The sequence below is a fragment of the Felis catus genome, chromosome A1, assembly GCF_018350175.1.
Source record: "Felis catus isolate Fca126 chromosome A1, F.catus_Fca126_mat1.0, whole genome shotgun sequence".
NCBI lineage: Eukaryota > Metazoa > Chordata > Mammalia > Carnivora > Felidae > Felis > Felis catus.
The window spans coordinates 156623757-156641251 of NC_058368.1; the positions used below are offsets into that span (position 1 = coordinate 156623757).

Here is a 17495-nt window from a genome sequence, read left to right on the forward strand (position 1 = left end):
ACTTAATTACTATCCCTAATGCTGTCTATTATTTACAACTGGTCTATTTCACTTAACTCTGTATCTGATTCCAACAGACATAGGTATTTGTGATCCTTACAATCTCCTTAATTTAGCAAAGAGAAAACTGAAGGCCAGAGAAGATACATGACTTAATGGAGCTATACAGTTAGTTATCAGCAGAGCTAGGACCTGAATCTGACACAATGGAATCCAAGATCTAGGCTTTTTCCTGGACTAGCCTTCACTAAGTAACCATGTATCCCAGGAGGAAGTGTGTCTATTTGCATTGGTTATTAAACTGGGTAATATCTGGACTTGTTTTTAACAGAATTTTTTTTCAGTTTTGAAGCATGGAATTATGTTTTTATACTCTTAAAATATATATAAACTACAGAAGAAGACTGTAAATTATTGCTTTTATAAGAAGATAAACTCAGAAAATATACAAATTGAATTTTTAAAACTATGAAACTAATAAAACTTAAGTTAACATTGTAAATTTACAGGGAAGATTATGCTTTTCTGCTGCAACTAAAGTTTCAGTATTGGGTATTCTTGTAGAAATGGTCTCAGATTCTATCCTATATTTAATGTTTCAGAATTTTGACTTTAATAATTCTAACGTAGAAAATGCTTATTTATATAAATGTATTGAAGAGAGTATTAATGACTCCAGGGTTCTTTGCTAGTTGGGGTTATTCAGCTCTACTCTTCATCTAAAAACTCTGCTCAGGAGTAATCCTCAGATGCTATTTTAAATGAAATGCTGCCTGATAACTGAGCCAACTTGTCTTGTTAACTTGAGAATGAAGTTAGCATCATGGCACCACTGAAATCTGCATTAAGTGAGTATTAAATCAAATTATTGCTGGAATTTTGTGGAAAAAAGTCTTTGCTACCCCTTTATTGCCATTGAATAAATATGTACAAAGACAGAACTCCCACAACAGTCTGTTCCAAATTCAGTGCTTATTGCTACAGACCAGTGTCATGGTTTGAGTGTTTGTCTCCAAAATGCCTATGTTGAAACCTATTGGCCGATGTGATGGTATTATGAGGTGGGGCCTTTGTGAGGTGATTAGGTCATGAAGGTGGTGAATGAGATTAGTGCCTCTTCATGAATGAGATTAGTGCCTTCATAACAGAGGCCCCAGAGAGATCCTTCACTCCTTCTGCCATGTAAGGACACAGAGAAAACACAGCAGTCTCTGAACCAGGAAACCAGACACAGAATCTGCTGGTGTCTCCATTTTGGACTTACCAGCTTCTAGAACTGTGAGAAGTAAATTTCTGTTGTTTTTAACAGTCTGTGGTAATCTGGGATAGCAGCCCAACAGGCAGATTCACCTGTATTTAGCTCCCCTGTACTGTTATTTCCTAAAGGATGGAAGGATTCACTACGGTTTGGATATAGAAGTCCTTGGTGGTCATCTGGATGGTCAGAATTGGCATAAATTAATGGTTTGACATTGTTATCAAAGTGAAAATGAAAATTTAAAGAATGAAGCAAATTCATGAAGTCCCAAAATACATACGCAGATATGTACTCAGGGAAAAGAGCCCAGGATAGGGAGTCAGATTCCCTTCATTTCAGCCCTCCATCTGTCACTAATTAGTTGTGTGACCTTTTCCTAGAAAACTTATTCTCTTGAATTCCAGTTTCCTTATCTGCAATATGAGGTAATTGAACTAGATAAACTTAAAATTCCTGAAAACCCCCAATTTCACAATGTGTTACAACTCTATCCATGTTTACACTTGTTTGCATCCTTTCTTTGCAATTCCACAAACCAAAAACCTAAGAGAACAAATTCATCTTTTAGTCAACAAAATACTATTCTTCAAATGTATTATACACATCTTCCAGAAAAGCCTTTATGTTGATGCTAGAGGGCAGATAATCTATTTTCAGACTGTCTTCCAAGAGGGTACCTCAAAAGTTGCCATGGAGGGGAGAAGGGTGAAAAACTAGGGTGTGGACTCTCCTCTCTAGTTCAAAGAACGGCTTCTCTTACATCTGTTTTCATATTGTGGTTCCACATGTAAGCTGAAAACTTATTGGATACATCTTTTCATTCCCTGAGATTCTCCTGAAACCAAGGCTTCCTGGGTCATGGGTCATCCGCTGCCTGCTTTGCCTCAACTGTGACTTTGGCTGAGGGTCTGCTTTTCATCCCACCATCATGACCGATTAACTGTGCTTGAGTCCTCATGGAGCTTCCATCTAGGACTGACTCAACTTCCACTTGCCAAAATAAGCTGGCACTCCCCTTGGCTGCCATTGTGCATCTAGGCCTAATGGCCACATGTCCCAAGTTTCTGACTTCTAAGACCACTTCCTCACTTGGATGACAAGCCATACGGTGGGTTGTGGGATCTGGTTCCCTGATCAAGAGCCAGAGAAACAAGATGCAACAATAGCCTTCTGGTGGGGTGAACTTAGATTAACGGAATAGGAGCTGGGAAGATAACTCCCCACAACACTCTCCCTCTCACAGACTGCTTCAAAGGATGATTCTCCAGATTACCTGTCCACATGTGGCCAGGTGAGTGCATAGCAACCAGCTCTGTCTCTGAAACTCAGGGAACAGTGGCCATCCCACCAATATACTGCCTTGCATTGCCTCCTACTCTTCCCTGCCTTATGTTTTTTGTCTCTCACTCTCAGTGCCCGGGGTTCTATCTCCCAATAAAGCATCAGAACTTAATCGTTGCCTCAAACTCTCTTTTTTAGGGAGTTTGGCTAATGTGAAAACCATTGACACAATTCAATCCCCTCAGTAACAGATGTCTAAAACACAAACCTAACTACACCCCTCCCCTAGGTTCCCACCACTTCTGAAATATCCTTAACAAGGCAATGGTGTACTCCATGACTTACCATCAGCTGTCGTTTGCTGACTCACACTTATGACTCAAGTCATTGCAGACAGCTGATGATTCTCCCACCATCCATGCTAGGGCGTAGCTCTTTCTTTGTGTTTGGATAAAGCAACCCTCTGCCTGAGCTGATATATCTATCTTTGCTTGCCAAGTTTAATAATTCTCAATGAAATAACCTGCAGTTGTCTTTCTCTGCCAGTATCCTGAGACTTCAATGGCAGGTGTCTAGCACAGCACCCAGAATATAGTTGGTGCTTTGTAAGTATTGAAGTACTTATGGACAATATGGAAGTGAAGAGAGGTCCAAAATTTACCCACGGTGACAGTAGCAGACCAGGGCTAGTGTGTAATGTGCCCAATCTACCACCCTCTATTATCCCCCTAGAAAGGGGTTTGATTTCTTTTCAATACTTGTTTCTCTCACTCATTAACCCATTTATTCATGAACTATTTAAGTGTGTCAGGCCTCTGTTTGTATCCTCTATTAGATTTTAGGAACTCAGTCATTCTGAGCCCACTAATTTCTCATCTCCTTTTTCCCAGAACTACCACAGACTCAGCGTGTTGCCTTGAACAAAGTTCAAATGGCTTCAGACTCTGCGACCAGGGGTTCAGAACACCAAAGTTTTAATAAAGCTTATTCATTAGCATTGTGCTATTATGCAAGTCACTTAAAGTTTTTGTACATCAGTTTTGTTCACTTATAAAATGGAAATCAATTTTTTTAAATGTCTCCTCTTTGCATAGAGTTGTAAGAACACAGGAGTAACAGATGAGCCAGTACTTTGAAAAGTTGAAAGTACTATCTAAATATAATATGTGGTTTTATTATTGTTATGCCTTGGTTTGATGTTGGAAAATTTAAAAACTTACTATATACTCTGAACCCAGCTCATCAATCCATCAATCAATAGAAGAATCAAAACAGACTCGAAACTGAAGATTTCAAAGCTACTTTCTCTCATTCCACAAATGGGGAAATTGAGGCTCAGAGAAATTTAATGATGGCAAGAACTTGAAAGTTTCCTGACTTCCATATGAAAGCTTAAAGTTCTTTGTGCTTTTAAAAAACTGTATGCATTTAGTCACATGAAAGAAATATGTCACATTTATTTGGTGACATTTCCCCTTAAGAGTACAGAGTAAAATTTCAGTGCTCTTACCATCTTTTTTTCTCCTCTGTCCTTCTATCTGCCATGCCTGAACTAGTGACCAGTGATATTCCTCCCAGATGAAATAGTCTTGAGCTTAGCACCCTGCACGTATACATGTACATACGTGTGAGAACACTGGGGTGCAGGAGTAAATGTTAGGACTATTGGGATTTTTTTTTAATTTAAAAACAGGGCAAGAATCAAGCTTTATAAATGTTTAATATATGCATTAACACAGGTGTCCCATGCATCAGGTATGTCACTTATGGCCTGTAAGTATTTTAGGAAAGAGTAGGAACTACATAACATAGAGGGGTAGACAGTAGCCCCCTTACTTGCTGACTTGCTTTCACCGAATTGCAGTTCATATATGCCTTGTTAAATGGATTTACAGATTATATAATCTAGTTTTAACTGAACTAATCCTCACAAAATGGACAATTGGCTTTAAAAGATCCCAGTAAAGAAACTGTGGATTGAAGATAATGCTAATTGAACAAGCACCAGTGAGCAGAATGATAAACAAGAATCTGTAGAGACACCACTTCTGCTCTTAGCTGAGCTCTATGTCAGCCACATTCTGATTCACAAACCAATGATGGTCTAATCAGATCTAGCAAGAATTCAGCCCAAAAAACCCCAAATTATCAAGACAATGTTTGCAATAGAAATTTACATCTACGTTGACAATAAACTTGTTCAGTGTGTGCTGTGCCTTGAAGTATTAGCTAATGATATTATAAAGCCATCATGATTAGAAAGACATTTGAAAACAAAGTCTTCAGAATAAGAAGACAAGCCTCTATGGAATTTCTTTGGTGGGGGTGGGGGGTGGTAATTTAAAAAAACAACAACAACACATATTTTACATAATTGTGACCAAATGTAACAATAACATTATGAAGCTTTTTGAGATTTTGTAATATATGAGAACCTTTTTACATTAGTAAGACTAATAACACATGATATATTACAAAATTTTATACTATGGATCAATATAATACACAATTCCTTAGAATTTTTGCATTTTCAAGACTTCAATACATAACCACTAACGTGTTTTCAAGTTTCACAACTATGCAGTTTTTACACCATCTCTGACATTACAAAATGCTCAGGCTGCTCTTGCTTTTCTGTTGTTAGAAGTTGTCACTGTTTAACTCTGTTCGGGGAGAGTGCTGTATTAGAGCAACTTGTGACAATCTCCATTGCCTGACATGAAGGTAAACTATTTAATATACACACGGTGGTGCCTGAAAGCTGTCTTTGGAAACTCCGCCCACTGTATAAGAAACACTGCATTGAGTGTGAACTTTTGGAAGAAGTCTTCAGAAGAAAAGAATAGTAACCCATGCAGGAAAATAGATTGAAATCTTAGGTTGATTTTATGGAAAACCAAGACAAGAATCAATGACACATTCCATTCTTTCCTTAAATATGATCGATCTCACTAATGAAATATTTCACTCAATCCTCAGTGAGAAAAATAGTGAAATATAATGATTTCATGAAAAAACTCTCTTCAGTTTAGAATTTTCTGACTAGCTGTCTTTGTGCTTTCAAATTAATAATGCAGGAGGATTGTTTTCGTTCTATGTAGGAAGTAAAAGAATTATTGGAGAATTGGTATCATAAATAAGAACCTATGCAAATCAGAGCCTATAGAGTGTCAACTGCACTGACCTTCAACCTTCAGAGAACATTAATTTTGTTAATATCCAAAGTCAAAGGCTGTATTCCCCATTTGCCATGCTATACCGGAACACACATATGTGTGCACCTACACATCCCACGTTCTGTTTCCTTTGGCATTACACACAAGAGTCACAGATTTATTTTTATGGTTGTAGATTCTGGAAGCATTTGTTCTTCATCCAGAACTTGCCCATTTGGAATAAGTTTTTCTTATCAAACACCATTAATAAAAATTTTGTTGAAATAGATCTCTCTAGCGAAGCTTACATCTGTAGCACTTTGTTCTCATGGGCAGGACCAACTCCTCAGCCCCGATAACAATGGAACAAATAAAGTCAGTAGCAATTCCCCAACCGAAAATATATGTACCCCAAATCAATGCCACTTTCAAGATAAACAAGCATTTTGCACACTAATAAATAATGCCATAAATCTTGCTATATTGGGTTGCAAATAACTCCAACTGAATAAAATTGCTTGACACAGGATTTACTTATTCTGCACGTTCATAAAAACAACTTGTTCTCTGACAGCACTCATTCTTGGCAATTTACCGCAGCTGTCAGCAGCCAATTTGTTCAGATTACTGCTCTGCATAAAAGTGTAACAATCATGAGGATTTATTAGCTGATTATCGTAAAGGTGGCAGTCCGTCTTGCCTGCCAAAATGCAGGTGATCAGAAAGTTAAATAATTACATGCAGATTAACATTATTTCACCTTTACTTGATATTTGTAGTTCAGCGACAGGTAAAATGTGTTGTTCAAACTTGCACTATTGTGTAGACCACCTGAGTTGGTTTATGGACTACCTGGCATTTTATTGAGCACTTCATGGCTTCAGAACATACTGGGTTCAAGACCAAAGTGAAAGGAGTGTGGTCTTTAGAGCCAGGAGTTCTGGATTTGAATCTCAGATCAATCACCCAGATGCATACTAGCTGAGCAACCTCTAAATCTATCTTCTGCCTCACTTTTTCATCTACAAAAATGGCATAATATGAACGACTCTTGTTATCCCCTAAAAGTGAGCTAATGTAATTGTGCCCTATTCATTGTAGAGCACTGTCACTATTGTTTCTTTCTACTCATGGTAATTTCATTTTTCTGTAAAATTTACCTACCAGGGGGCATTAACTCTTTGGATATACTAATGATGAAAAAGTTATAAGTATTGGGTAAAAGTGTAGACTACTTTTAAAAAAATGCAACAATTCAGTATTTTTTAAGTATAAGTATTACTCAGGCACTTTCACCTTTAACTCATTAATTCTCCCCTTTTGGATTATATATACATAGCTTTCTTCAATTAGACTGAAATTTTATACCTGCCACTAAGTCATACTGTTCTAATTGCCTCTGCACTGATGCCTATTGTTAAATTATGAATTTACGGTTAACCCTTGAACAATATGGGGGTTAGGGACACCAGCCCCCTGGCACAGTAGAACTTCTGCGTACAACTTCCGACTTCCCCCAAATTTAACTACTATAGCCTACTGTTGACAGGAAGCCGTACTGATAACATAAATAGATGATTCACATATATTTTATATGTTATAGGTATTATATGTTATATTCTCACAAAAAAGAAAGTGAGAGAAAGGAAAATGTCATTAAGAAAATCATAAGGAAGAGAAAATGCATTTATAGTGCTCTACAATATTTATCGAAAAAAATCTCTGTATACGTGGACATCTGTAGTTCAAGCCCATGTTGTTTAAAGGTCAACTGTACTGAGAGAAGGAACAGCCATAATTTTCAGTATTAAATCAAACTTCAGATCTTTAAATTAAAATCTGGCAAATAATTTTTAAACACCTATTATATGCCATATACTTTTCTAGGCATTGGGAATGTGACAGTGAACAAAAACAAAACACTCAAAACTCTTTGCCTTCATGAAGCTTATATTCTCTGCCTTCACGAAGCTTATATTCTAGTGGTGGGAAATAAATGATAAAACACATAACTGAAATGTATAGTAGGTCAAATGGTGGTTACTTCTACGGAGAAAAACAAAGCAGGATAGGGGAAAGGGGGAATTTAAATAGGGTTGGTATGGATGCCTCCCTGATGTGACATTTGTACAGAGACCTGAAGAAGATAAAGAAGCAATCCAGGTGGATATCTGAAGAAAGAGTGTCACAGATGTAGGGGAAGGTCCTCAGGTGGGAGGGTGTCTGGTGTGCTTGAGGAAGAGCAAAGAGGCTGGAAAAGAGTAGAGGGAGAGAGGGGCGGAACAGCAGAAGTTCAGGGTAGAGTGGTGATGGGGCTGGATCATGAGAAGCATTATAGGCCACTATAAGGACTTAGCCAGGTTTTGCCCATATTAGGATGGGAAAACGTTGAAGGGTTTTGAGCAGAGGAGTCAAATTATTTTATTTGTTTTCTGTGGAAGGAAGAACACGAGGCTATGGCTATTGTCTACATGAGAGTTGATGGTAGCTTCAACCAGAATTATTATGATCAAGATAATGACAGGAGTGAATTCTGAATACATTTCGAAGGAATCTTTGGTAGGTTGCTGACGGGTTTGATAAGAGTGAGAGAAAGAAAAGAAGCAAATAGGACTCTATGGTTTTGGCATTAGCAACACATGGGAGAATTTGAAAGGCAGAGAAGATTTGGGGATCTTGGGTATCAGAAGTTTGGCCTTGGACCTGCTAAACTGAAGAATTCTATTAGGCATTCTAGGGAGATATCTAGCAGGGAGGTGATGTGGAATCTGGAGCTCAGAGAAGAGTTATGGAGTGGAGCTCGTTGTCATTATTGATCTCAGACAGTATGGAAAGTACAAGAGTAGATGGAATCAGTAGGGGAGCAGGTGTAGACAGAGAAGATGCCCAAGGAGTGGGCTTTGAGGCTCTCTAGAACTAAAACAGCAGGGAGATGAGGAAAATTCTGTGAATGAGACCAAGAAGGAACAAGTGATGAGGTAAAAGAAAAACAAAGAGTCTGGTGTTTTAAAAGCCAAGTGAAAAAGGTGTTTTAAGGTAATGAAGCAATCAGCCAGGTCCAGTACTACTTCTGGATGAAATTAAGATGAAGGTTGAAAATCGGCCATTGGATTTAACAACTCAGTGGTCACAGGGGACCTTGACAAGAGCAGTTTGTATGGACTATTAGCAGCATAAGCCTGACTGCATGGGTTCAAGAGAGAATTGGAAAGGGCAATGTTCAGTGTTAAATAGCTTTCACTGTACCAACACTCCAAATTTGCAAGTGACCTTTTCACTCATAGCCAGCCTTGTCTTTCTAATGAAAAAAAAAAAAAAAAAACCCAAAAAACAAAAAACAAAAAAAACCAAAAACCCAAAAACCCAAAATCCTGTTATTGAGCATACATTATTTACAAAACACATTTTCAAAAATCATTATATGTGACCAAAACTGGAAAACAAAGTGGACAATAACAAAACTATAACACAATAAACTAGTCTACGTAGATAATCCGATCCATGCAACTGTTCTCAAATGTAGGATTGAATTTAGATAGTATCCTCAAAAAAAATTAACAGTCATGGAAATAACAGTATTATCCTTCATGGCCAACTTTAAATCTACTCACCAACTACCAGCCAACTCCCAGAATAGTCTCTAATTTGTAAGTTAATACAGACATACCTAACTGTTCTCATCACAAAAAAGAAATAATTTGATGTGATAGAGGTGCTAACTCTAGCTACCATGACAAGCATATTATAATATATAAATGCCACAAATCAGCTATTGTATACCTTAAATTTATATTAGCTACATGCAAAAATATTTATAAATAAATAAATAAATGTTAACAGGGCATAAAATGTTGTGATGATAGCTTGCAAAACAAGACAGAAGACCATGATGGATTTTACTCCTATTACTTTACTCCTAGAACTCTCATTTAATGGAAGGAATTCTCATCTAACCTACCCTAGGAACTGAGGAATTTTATTACAATCTGCATTATTTCCAATGTAACTACACAACCTTCACATAAACACAGCGACTTTGTTCTGCCTACCACTTAGGTATAATAATACCTTGCTTTTCAAGGGCAGGATGTGTTTAAAGTATAACTTAATAAACATAAAGTAGCGACCTTGAGTTGCTGGTGCTATCTGGACATTGAATAGATTTGAAATAATGATTTACCACAGTCATTTCCTTTTTCTGCAACAGGCACCTTGGTTAAATTGGCCGGGCATACAACAAGTTTTTACTGAACATATGTGATTACCTCAAAATTTGACAATACCCCCTTTATTGTGTAAAGGGGATTTAACTGATACTCAAAAGCGTCCTAAAGAGTCATCTCACCTACACCTGTGCTCTTGTGTACTCTAAAACTTTTTTTGGCTTAAATTGCTTTTATAGGCTATTTTGTTTGGCATATGACCAAAAATGTTTTTTTTTTTTTGTTTTGTTTTTTTGAGAAAGAGAGCAAGAACACGGGCACACTCTTGTGTGCACAAGCTGGGGAGGGGCATGCGGAGAGGGAGAAAGAGAATCTTAAGCAGGATCCATGACCATCATGGAGCCTGACAGGGAGCCTGATCTCTGGACCATGAGATCATGACCTGAGTCAAAATCAAGGGCTGGATGCTTAACCGAATTTGCCACCCAGGTGCCCCAAAATGGATTTCTTTAAAAAAAAGTGAGGCTGATGGGTAAGTTTTTATTGTATTTAGAAAAAAAATGTAACTTGAGGTAAAAGTAATTTATTCAAAATGAATAAGAAATTTTAAAAAACCCCTATGATTCTTTAATGGTAGCATTTGGATTTACCACCCAAGCCAGTTTTAATCCCACCAAAGTACTAGGAAGAAGAGCACAAAGTTGTGCCCATCAAGGCAGTGCGGGTGATAGGGCCTAGGGCTCCTTGATTCTGTTTGCTGGGTCCTCCTGTGTAATAACCATGAATATAAAGAACCTGTCTAGAGGTGCCTGGCAGGCTCAGTCGATTTAGTGTCTGACTTGATTTTGGCTCAGGACATAATCCCAGGGTTGTGAGATCAAGCCTTGCATAGGGCTCTGTGCTGAGTGTGGACCCTGCTTAAGATTCTCTCTCTCTCTCTCTCTCTCTCTCTCTCTCTCTCTCTCTCTCTCTCTCTCTCTCTCTCTCTTCCTCTGCCCCTCTTGCCTGCTCACACATGCTGTCTCAAATTAAAAACAAAAATAAAAAACGTGTCTAACAATCTAGGCAAAGCCCAAGCTAGAAACTATACACAGGTGGTAACACCTCCAAGATCTAGCAAAAATAAAAAGGGTGGATATACACCCAACTAGATTACTAGTTTATTATAAAAAGAGATAATTCAGGAACAGCCAGATGGAAGAGATACCCAGACAAGGTAGGGGGAAAGGACACAGAGCTTCCACGCCCACTCAGGCATGCCAGTCTCCTAGCACCTCCACATGCTCACCAACAACAAAGCTCCAGAAATGAATTTCTTCTCTTCCCAAATTTCTTAAGACTTCCTTAGCTCCCCCAGTTACCAAAAACAATCCCTATGATCTTCAGATCAGCCAGTTGAGATATTCAAATCAGATCTCTCAAAATTTGCCAAATTATGGGCAAACCTATAGAAACAAGGTGAAATGAGATGAACAGTTCCCCCTCTCTACCAACCATTTCCGCAATATAATTAGCCATGCCCTTGAAGAATTCATAATATTACAAAGTGAGGAAAAGGTAAAGGTCAGTACCAGATGGGCTGAGAAATCATCATAATTTCCAAATTTGGAAATTATTTTCAAAGAAAGAATAAAATATATAAAAGGGTATCTGTTATCACAGGAAAAAAATAGAAAAAGGGATAAGATGTACTTCATGTAATATGGACCCAGAAGTACAGGAAGGCGGTATGTTGTAGCCATGATTTCATTATCTTACCAATATAAGTATAATTATAAAGTAAAGAGATTGAGGTAGCAAGTTACACATGACAGTCATACTGATTTATCTTATGGTAACCAAATATAGCTAATGTTGCCATAAATTATGAAAATGAATTAATTATTCAAGGAACAGCTAGACAGCACCTACTTGAAAGAGCTCGTAGCATGTTGAGGGAGATAGAAACATAGATATATAATCATAATGAGAGGTATTCAGTGTATCAACAGATATACACTGCTACTTAAGCTAGTGGTATATCCCAAAGAGAACAAGGTCAAACTTAAAGAAAACTCCGAAAATAGTGTTTTACTAAAGGGAAAAAATATGCAGTGAAGACCTGTCCTTTAAAAAGGATTGAAACAGTATTAGGTTATGGTAGTTTTTTCCATTTCATTTTACAAGTAAAATATTAAAGTATAAATGAAGCTATTTAACCTCTCACTTTATAATCCTATAAAGAAAACCATTGTTTAAAAAATATATATCAGAGTCACAAAAAAAAAAAAAAAACAAAAAGATAAATATGTTGGGTCAGATTCCTGTTCTTACTTTTCTAGCATAAAATTTCCTTAATTATTATTAGTATGTATGCATTTCTTCAGGCTGTGTGTTTAGAGACTTGGAATTCATGTGACCTGCAATGAAGAAAGAATTTTCTAAACCAACAAATTCTCCTGTACACTGTACTTTATTTTAATATAGGCAGGTTTCAATATGTTTTGCTACAAAGGCACATACACATCAAAAAATAAAAACAGATTTTAAGAAAGGAAACAGTTCATATAATTCAAGTAGTCATTCAAAATAACCTTGTCTTTGTGGAGAGATGTCATTAGGCCTCAGAATACTCCTTCCTTCACTGCATTATTAGATTAACATGGATCTGTCTCTCTTACATGTTTCCATCACTAAAACTTGAGAACTCTACAGATTTATGAACTCCTTGGAGATTATAAAGATTCTCTACCTTGAAGGGGGGTTGTAGGAAACAATGCATTTTATGGTCTCACAATATGCTTTATGAAAAGTAATATTATCTTAGATCACTTTACAGACTATGAATGAGCTCTTTGTTTCTTTAAGTATCTTGATCAAATGAGATTCCTCGTTCTCAATTCCCATAACTTTTACACACAATATTCTGACATCTGGAGAAAATTTCTGGATATCAAATTCAGATAGCCTGTCCATGGACTGGTCAAAACTGCCACCTACTGGTCAGTCTTCAAATCTATTTTTCACTTTACCCAAGCATTGCTTTACCTTGGTCAGATCCCTTCCTTCAAAATGGTAAAAGATCAGTTACAATAACTAGACAGAAAGCGATTATCCTTTTAAAAAAATTCACCCTCTCTAGGATGAACCAAAAATACCAAGTCGTACAAACCTGCCAATAAAATCATCCCTTTTCCCAGCGTCTTTGTCCCAGGCAGTGATATCAATGATTCCACCTCTTTCTTCATAGAGATGAAAATCAAATTGTTCCCTCCACTGAGGATTCAAAGTTTTTGGCATAATCTGGAAAACCAAAAAGTAATTACTGTCTTATAAATATAAGTCTTCTAAAAATATTTAACTTTGAGACATTATATCAAAATCAAGGTACTATCTACAAAAGTATATGTGAGATTTGAACAAAAGCTTCCAGAAGTGATGGAAATGAATCATTAGCTCTTTAGCAACCTTACTGCATATCATCTGAAAGAACCCTAAAGGATATGTCCTGAAAACCAAAGGACATGCCTTCATCATCTTGAATAAGAGATGAGAGATATGAATTATACAGAAAAGGCAAATAGTCTATACGTGAAATGGCTCACTCAGATACTAGCATTTATTTTACATAAGCAGTTAATGCACAAAGACATAACTCTCAGCCTGTCATCTCCTAAAAAAGGACTATGTGGATTCCCAGAGTTCTTTTTCCCTTACTCCCTACACACAAGGGAATTCTGAGCTAAATCTGTAAAAATAAAAATAAAAATAAAAATAAATAGTAATGAAACAACAGACAGTGAAGTTCTATGGGAGCAGGAGGAAACAGCAAGTAACTCTGGGGTGGTCGGGCAAACATTTATGTTGGAACCATAGCATTGATGTTTCATCTGATTTTATATCTGGAGAAACTGAGACCTGGAGTTTTACTGACCAACCCCAAATCATTACGTTTTAGTATCTAGACCCTAACTCAGGTCTTTGATTAGAGCTTCAGGTCTCTTTCCCCAAAACAATCTGCCAAAAATGTTTGTAAATTAATATGAATGTGTGTGTACAATTTCTATGTTGCAAATACCAGAAAGCTATCTGAAGTGCAATTGTGTAACTTCAAGCATTCAGATAAGACATCTGGTAGAATCAATGAATGAAGTGACCCATACTGATGTGCTTTGAAACTTCATTCACCACTGGGTTAAAAACATTCATATTTGTTTCCCTATTCTTTCTTTTTAGCAGGAGCGCATGCAATGGCCTTTTCTCTTTTGAATGTATGAGAGACAAATCTTCAGATGTAAAGACTCTGAAAGCAATGAAGTATGTTATGTGCAAAGGTAATACAAATGAATCACAATTTTTAAAGTTCATAATCTGAAGTTAGTCAGCAATATATCATGGAAGGAAAGAGCAAAGAGAGACACATGTCCATAGCTAGATTTCATATTTCATACCTAAAGAGCAGAACTATAAAAAATAAGTAATGTTTTAAGCCTACCAGAACACAGAGATGATGTTAATTGATAAAGGACAAGACAGAAGTGGTCATAGGTACCTATTTTTGGAATCAGTAGTTTCCTTAAAATATGTTATTAAGTCCATGGCAGAAAAAAAGAAAAAGATGGCATTAGATGGATCCTATGATAATTCAAACCTCTCATTATTGGGCTCAGATGCACTTCTGTGGTGTTTTGGGGATGGTCTATCTTACTTATTTGGCCATAAAAAGCCTAATTTTTCAGTTTCCTTTTTTAGGATGGTCTTCCCTATATGATTTTCCTTCAGGTCAGAAATGATGCTTTCCCCTTCCACGTGGGCATTCAAGAAGATAACCAATCAGCCTGAGAGCAATTCTCACTGCCTACTAATGAGTCAGCTCTGTGATATTACTAACCCCCTTAGTTACTGATGAAAACTTCCTGTGCCAGAAGGAACCTAGGCAGGCTGTTTATCAAAAGTTCTTGAAAATGGTAATGTCAAAGTGAAATTATTCTCATCAAAGTAGAATGTGATTTTTAATACAAGATAGATAGGATGAGTTTGCAAGCTATGAATAGTAGCTGTAGAAGCTGACCATTAAAGAGGTTGTATTGTGTTTTGTTTTTGTTTTTGTTTTTTGCTGTTTTTTGTTTTTCTTTAAAGTTTTAATTTATTTATTTAGGTGATCTCTACACCCAGTGTAGGGCTCCAACTCAGAACCCTGAGATAAAGAGTTTCATGCTCTTCAGACTGAGCCAGATAGGCACCCCAAAGAGGTTTTATTTGGATACAACACAGATAAGACATGTGTCCCAAATATAACTATGACTACTATGACCTTTACCGATTATAATTCCTTCTATCAAAAATATGACACTAATATGATTATTTAATGTATTATTACTATTAATATAATTGTTGTTAAACAATATCTTGTTCTTAAGGCTGCTACTCTTCCTGCTGCTACTACCATTTATTATTTATTATGGACAAGGCAGTATTCCAAGCCCTTCACGTGTGTAACATATATTTATTCAATCTTCTCAATAACTTTACGAGGTAGGCATTATTTTAATTCTCACTCATCTTACAGATGAGGAAATTGGGACATGGAATGGCAGAGTAACTTGTCCTGTAGCATACAGCGGAATTTGGCCCTTTGTTTTCTAAAGAAATAAAACCAACAAACAAAAATTGCAATCTGCACTGGTGCAAGTCATTTTGAATAAAACGTTTCAGAGTAAGGAACAAAGATTTTTATGGTATGTAAAACAGGGCTATTTGTAGCACTGATACCAGTACTGATTGTAATAATTATAGTAGCCAACACTCTTCGAGCACTTGATGTCCCAGGCCATCGACTTAGGTTTGTTTCAGCCCTTTTTTGTTTTGTTTGATTGCTTGTGTGTTATTTTTTTTAAAGAGATAGTTCCAACTATTATCCCTGTGTTATAGGTGAGATTGAGACAGAGTAGTACTTTATGCAAGGTCACATAGCACATTGAGTAAGAAATGTGATAATATAGTTATTGGTCTGGTTTGCTGACGTGATATTCAAAAGAAATTCTGTTAAGCATTTGAAAAAGTATCTAGTGTTTTTATCTCCTAAACCATGGCTATTAACCAACCACTGCCTTCCAAATACTGGCTGGAACAGGAGAGAGATACGGTTACCTTGCTCTTGTACTTCTGATGCCCAAGCCGGAACTTCACATAGGGATCACTCAACCCATTTGAATCCATTGCCTTGAGATCTCGTCCCTCAATCAATGTGATGCTGACTATTCCTCTCCAAAGATGTGATTTTCTGTGTACGTCTGATAGACGTAAACTTTGGGTCTGAAACTTTGGGTAAAGGAAAACAGAGTTAGCTTATTGAGTTTTAACCCCAAATACCTTATCTGGCATTACCCTTTCTCCTGTTACAAGTTTTTGAAAATAAAAATGGTAGGTAGTTACAATTTAAGAAAATAAACATAGTTGACAGATTATTATTAATTACAGAATTGTTAATGAATGTGAAATTATCCTTTCATGATAAATTTAAGGTTGTTGTATGAGAAGTGAATGCTCAAAATAAGGTCTAATAATCCAACTCTTTACATTATAAGATGTAGATACTTCAAGAATATCAGAATATTTGCCTCTGTGTCAAATATGCCAGTGTCAAAAAACTATTAGGAATACCAAAGGCCTCATCCACACTGTGATATTTAATTTTTAATTAGTTATGATTTTTAAAAATCTTTCATGTTACAAGTTGGTTTTTAAGATTAGTTATAAGTTCTATTCAATTAAAAACCTTCTTTATTGCTATGTTAGGAGATAGCTGAGTTTCAGCTCACTAGATAACTACTTAAAGTACCACAGACCAGAAAACAAAATCAACATGCCCATCGGAGTTGTCTGGTTTATGCTGAAACTTGCATCAAAATTTTTTAAATTACGTATGTGATTTTCATTGGTGGGTGTGTTACTGAGTTTCTCATTCTAGTACTTGAACATTGTCTCTAATGATTTTTATTATGCCCAATGCTAAGTCACAATATTCAAACAAGCAAATGAAGCAAAAAATTTTAACATTAGGAAGGCTACAAAAAACAGCTCTATAATCTCTTTGAACTAAACAGCACATACAACAAATCCAAGTAGCTAAAATGTTAAAATCTTTTCCATTTGGATTCAGAACCAAGCAGTACTATAAAAACTGCTATATCTTTCATATTGCCAAGCATGTTTTCTTCACTTACAGTCATTTCATGAAGAAATTCAACATGTCTCTCAACCTCAAAATACTCCACTTCTAAATTATAGATCAACTCTACTTTCAGTCTAATTCCATCTATGTCACCATTATAAAGTTATAGCCTATTTTGTATATCTCCCTCTCCCACCTTGAATCCTACTTTTTCTTTTCCATACCACACTAATGTGATAGCCATTTTTATCTGTCATTATTAAAAGTAATACATTTCAGGGGCCCTTGGGTGGCTCAGTAGATTAAGCGTCAGACTTTGGCTTAGGTGTTGATCTCACAGTCCGTGAGTTTGAGCCCTGCATTGGGTTCTGTGCTGACAGCACAGAGCCTAGAGCCTGCTTCTGATTCTGTATCTCCCTCTCTCTCTGTCCCTCACCAGCTGTACTCTGTCTGTCTCTCTCTCAAAAAATAAATAAACACTAAAA

At 36.6% G+C, this 17495-nt stretch overlaps 1 protein-coding gene and 1 long non-coding RNA gene across 25 annotated transcripts in view; one reads left to right on the top strand and one right to left on the bottom strand.

The window, feature by feature from the left end:
• MCTP1 (multiple C2 and transmembrane domain containing 1) overlaps positions 1-17495 on the bottom strand; it is a 520292-nt gene that overhangs the window by 183106 nt on the left and 319691 nt on the right. For all 23 annotated transcript variants that reach the window (XM_045040171.1, XM_045040175.1, XM_045040217.1 and 20 more), the window contains 2 exons: positions 15987-16157; positions 13009-13139 (listed from right to left, as the gene is read on the bottom strand). In XM_045040171.1, coding sequence (XP_044896106.1) covers positions 13009-13139; positions 15987-16157 — 302 coding nt within the window. The remainder of the gene's footprint in view (positions 1-13008; positions 13140-15986; positions 16158-17495) is intronic.
• LOC109502346 lies at positions 1070-3556 on the top strand. 2 transcript variants are annotated; one of them, XR_002160908.3, is made up of 5 exons: positions 1070-1278; positions 2088-2366; positions 2502-2549; positions 3086-3144; positions 3430-3556. It is a non-coding gene; the product is annotated as an uncharacterized LOC109502346 (long non-coding RNA). The 2 variants fall into 2 exon arrangements; XR_002160907.3 differs by having other exon boundaries at positions 1071-1278; positions 2088-2549.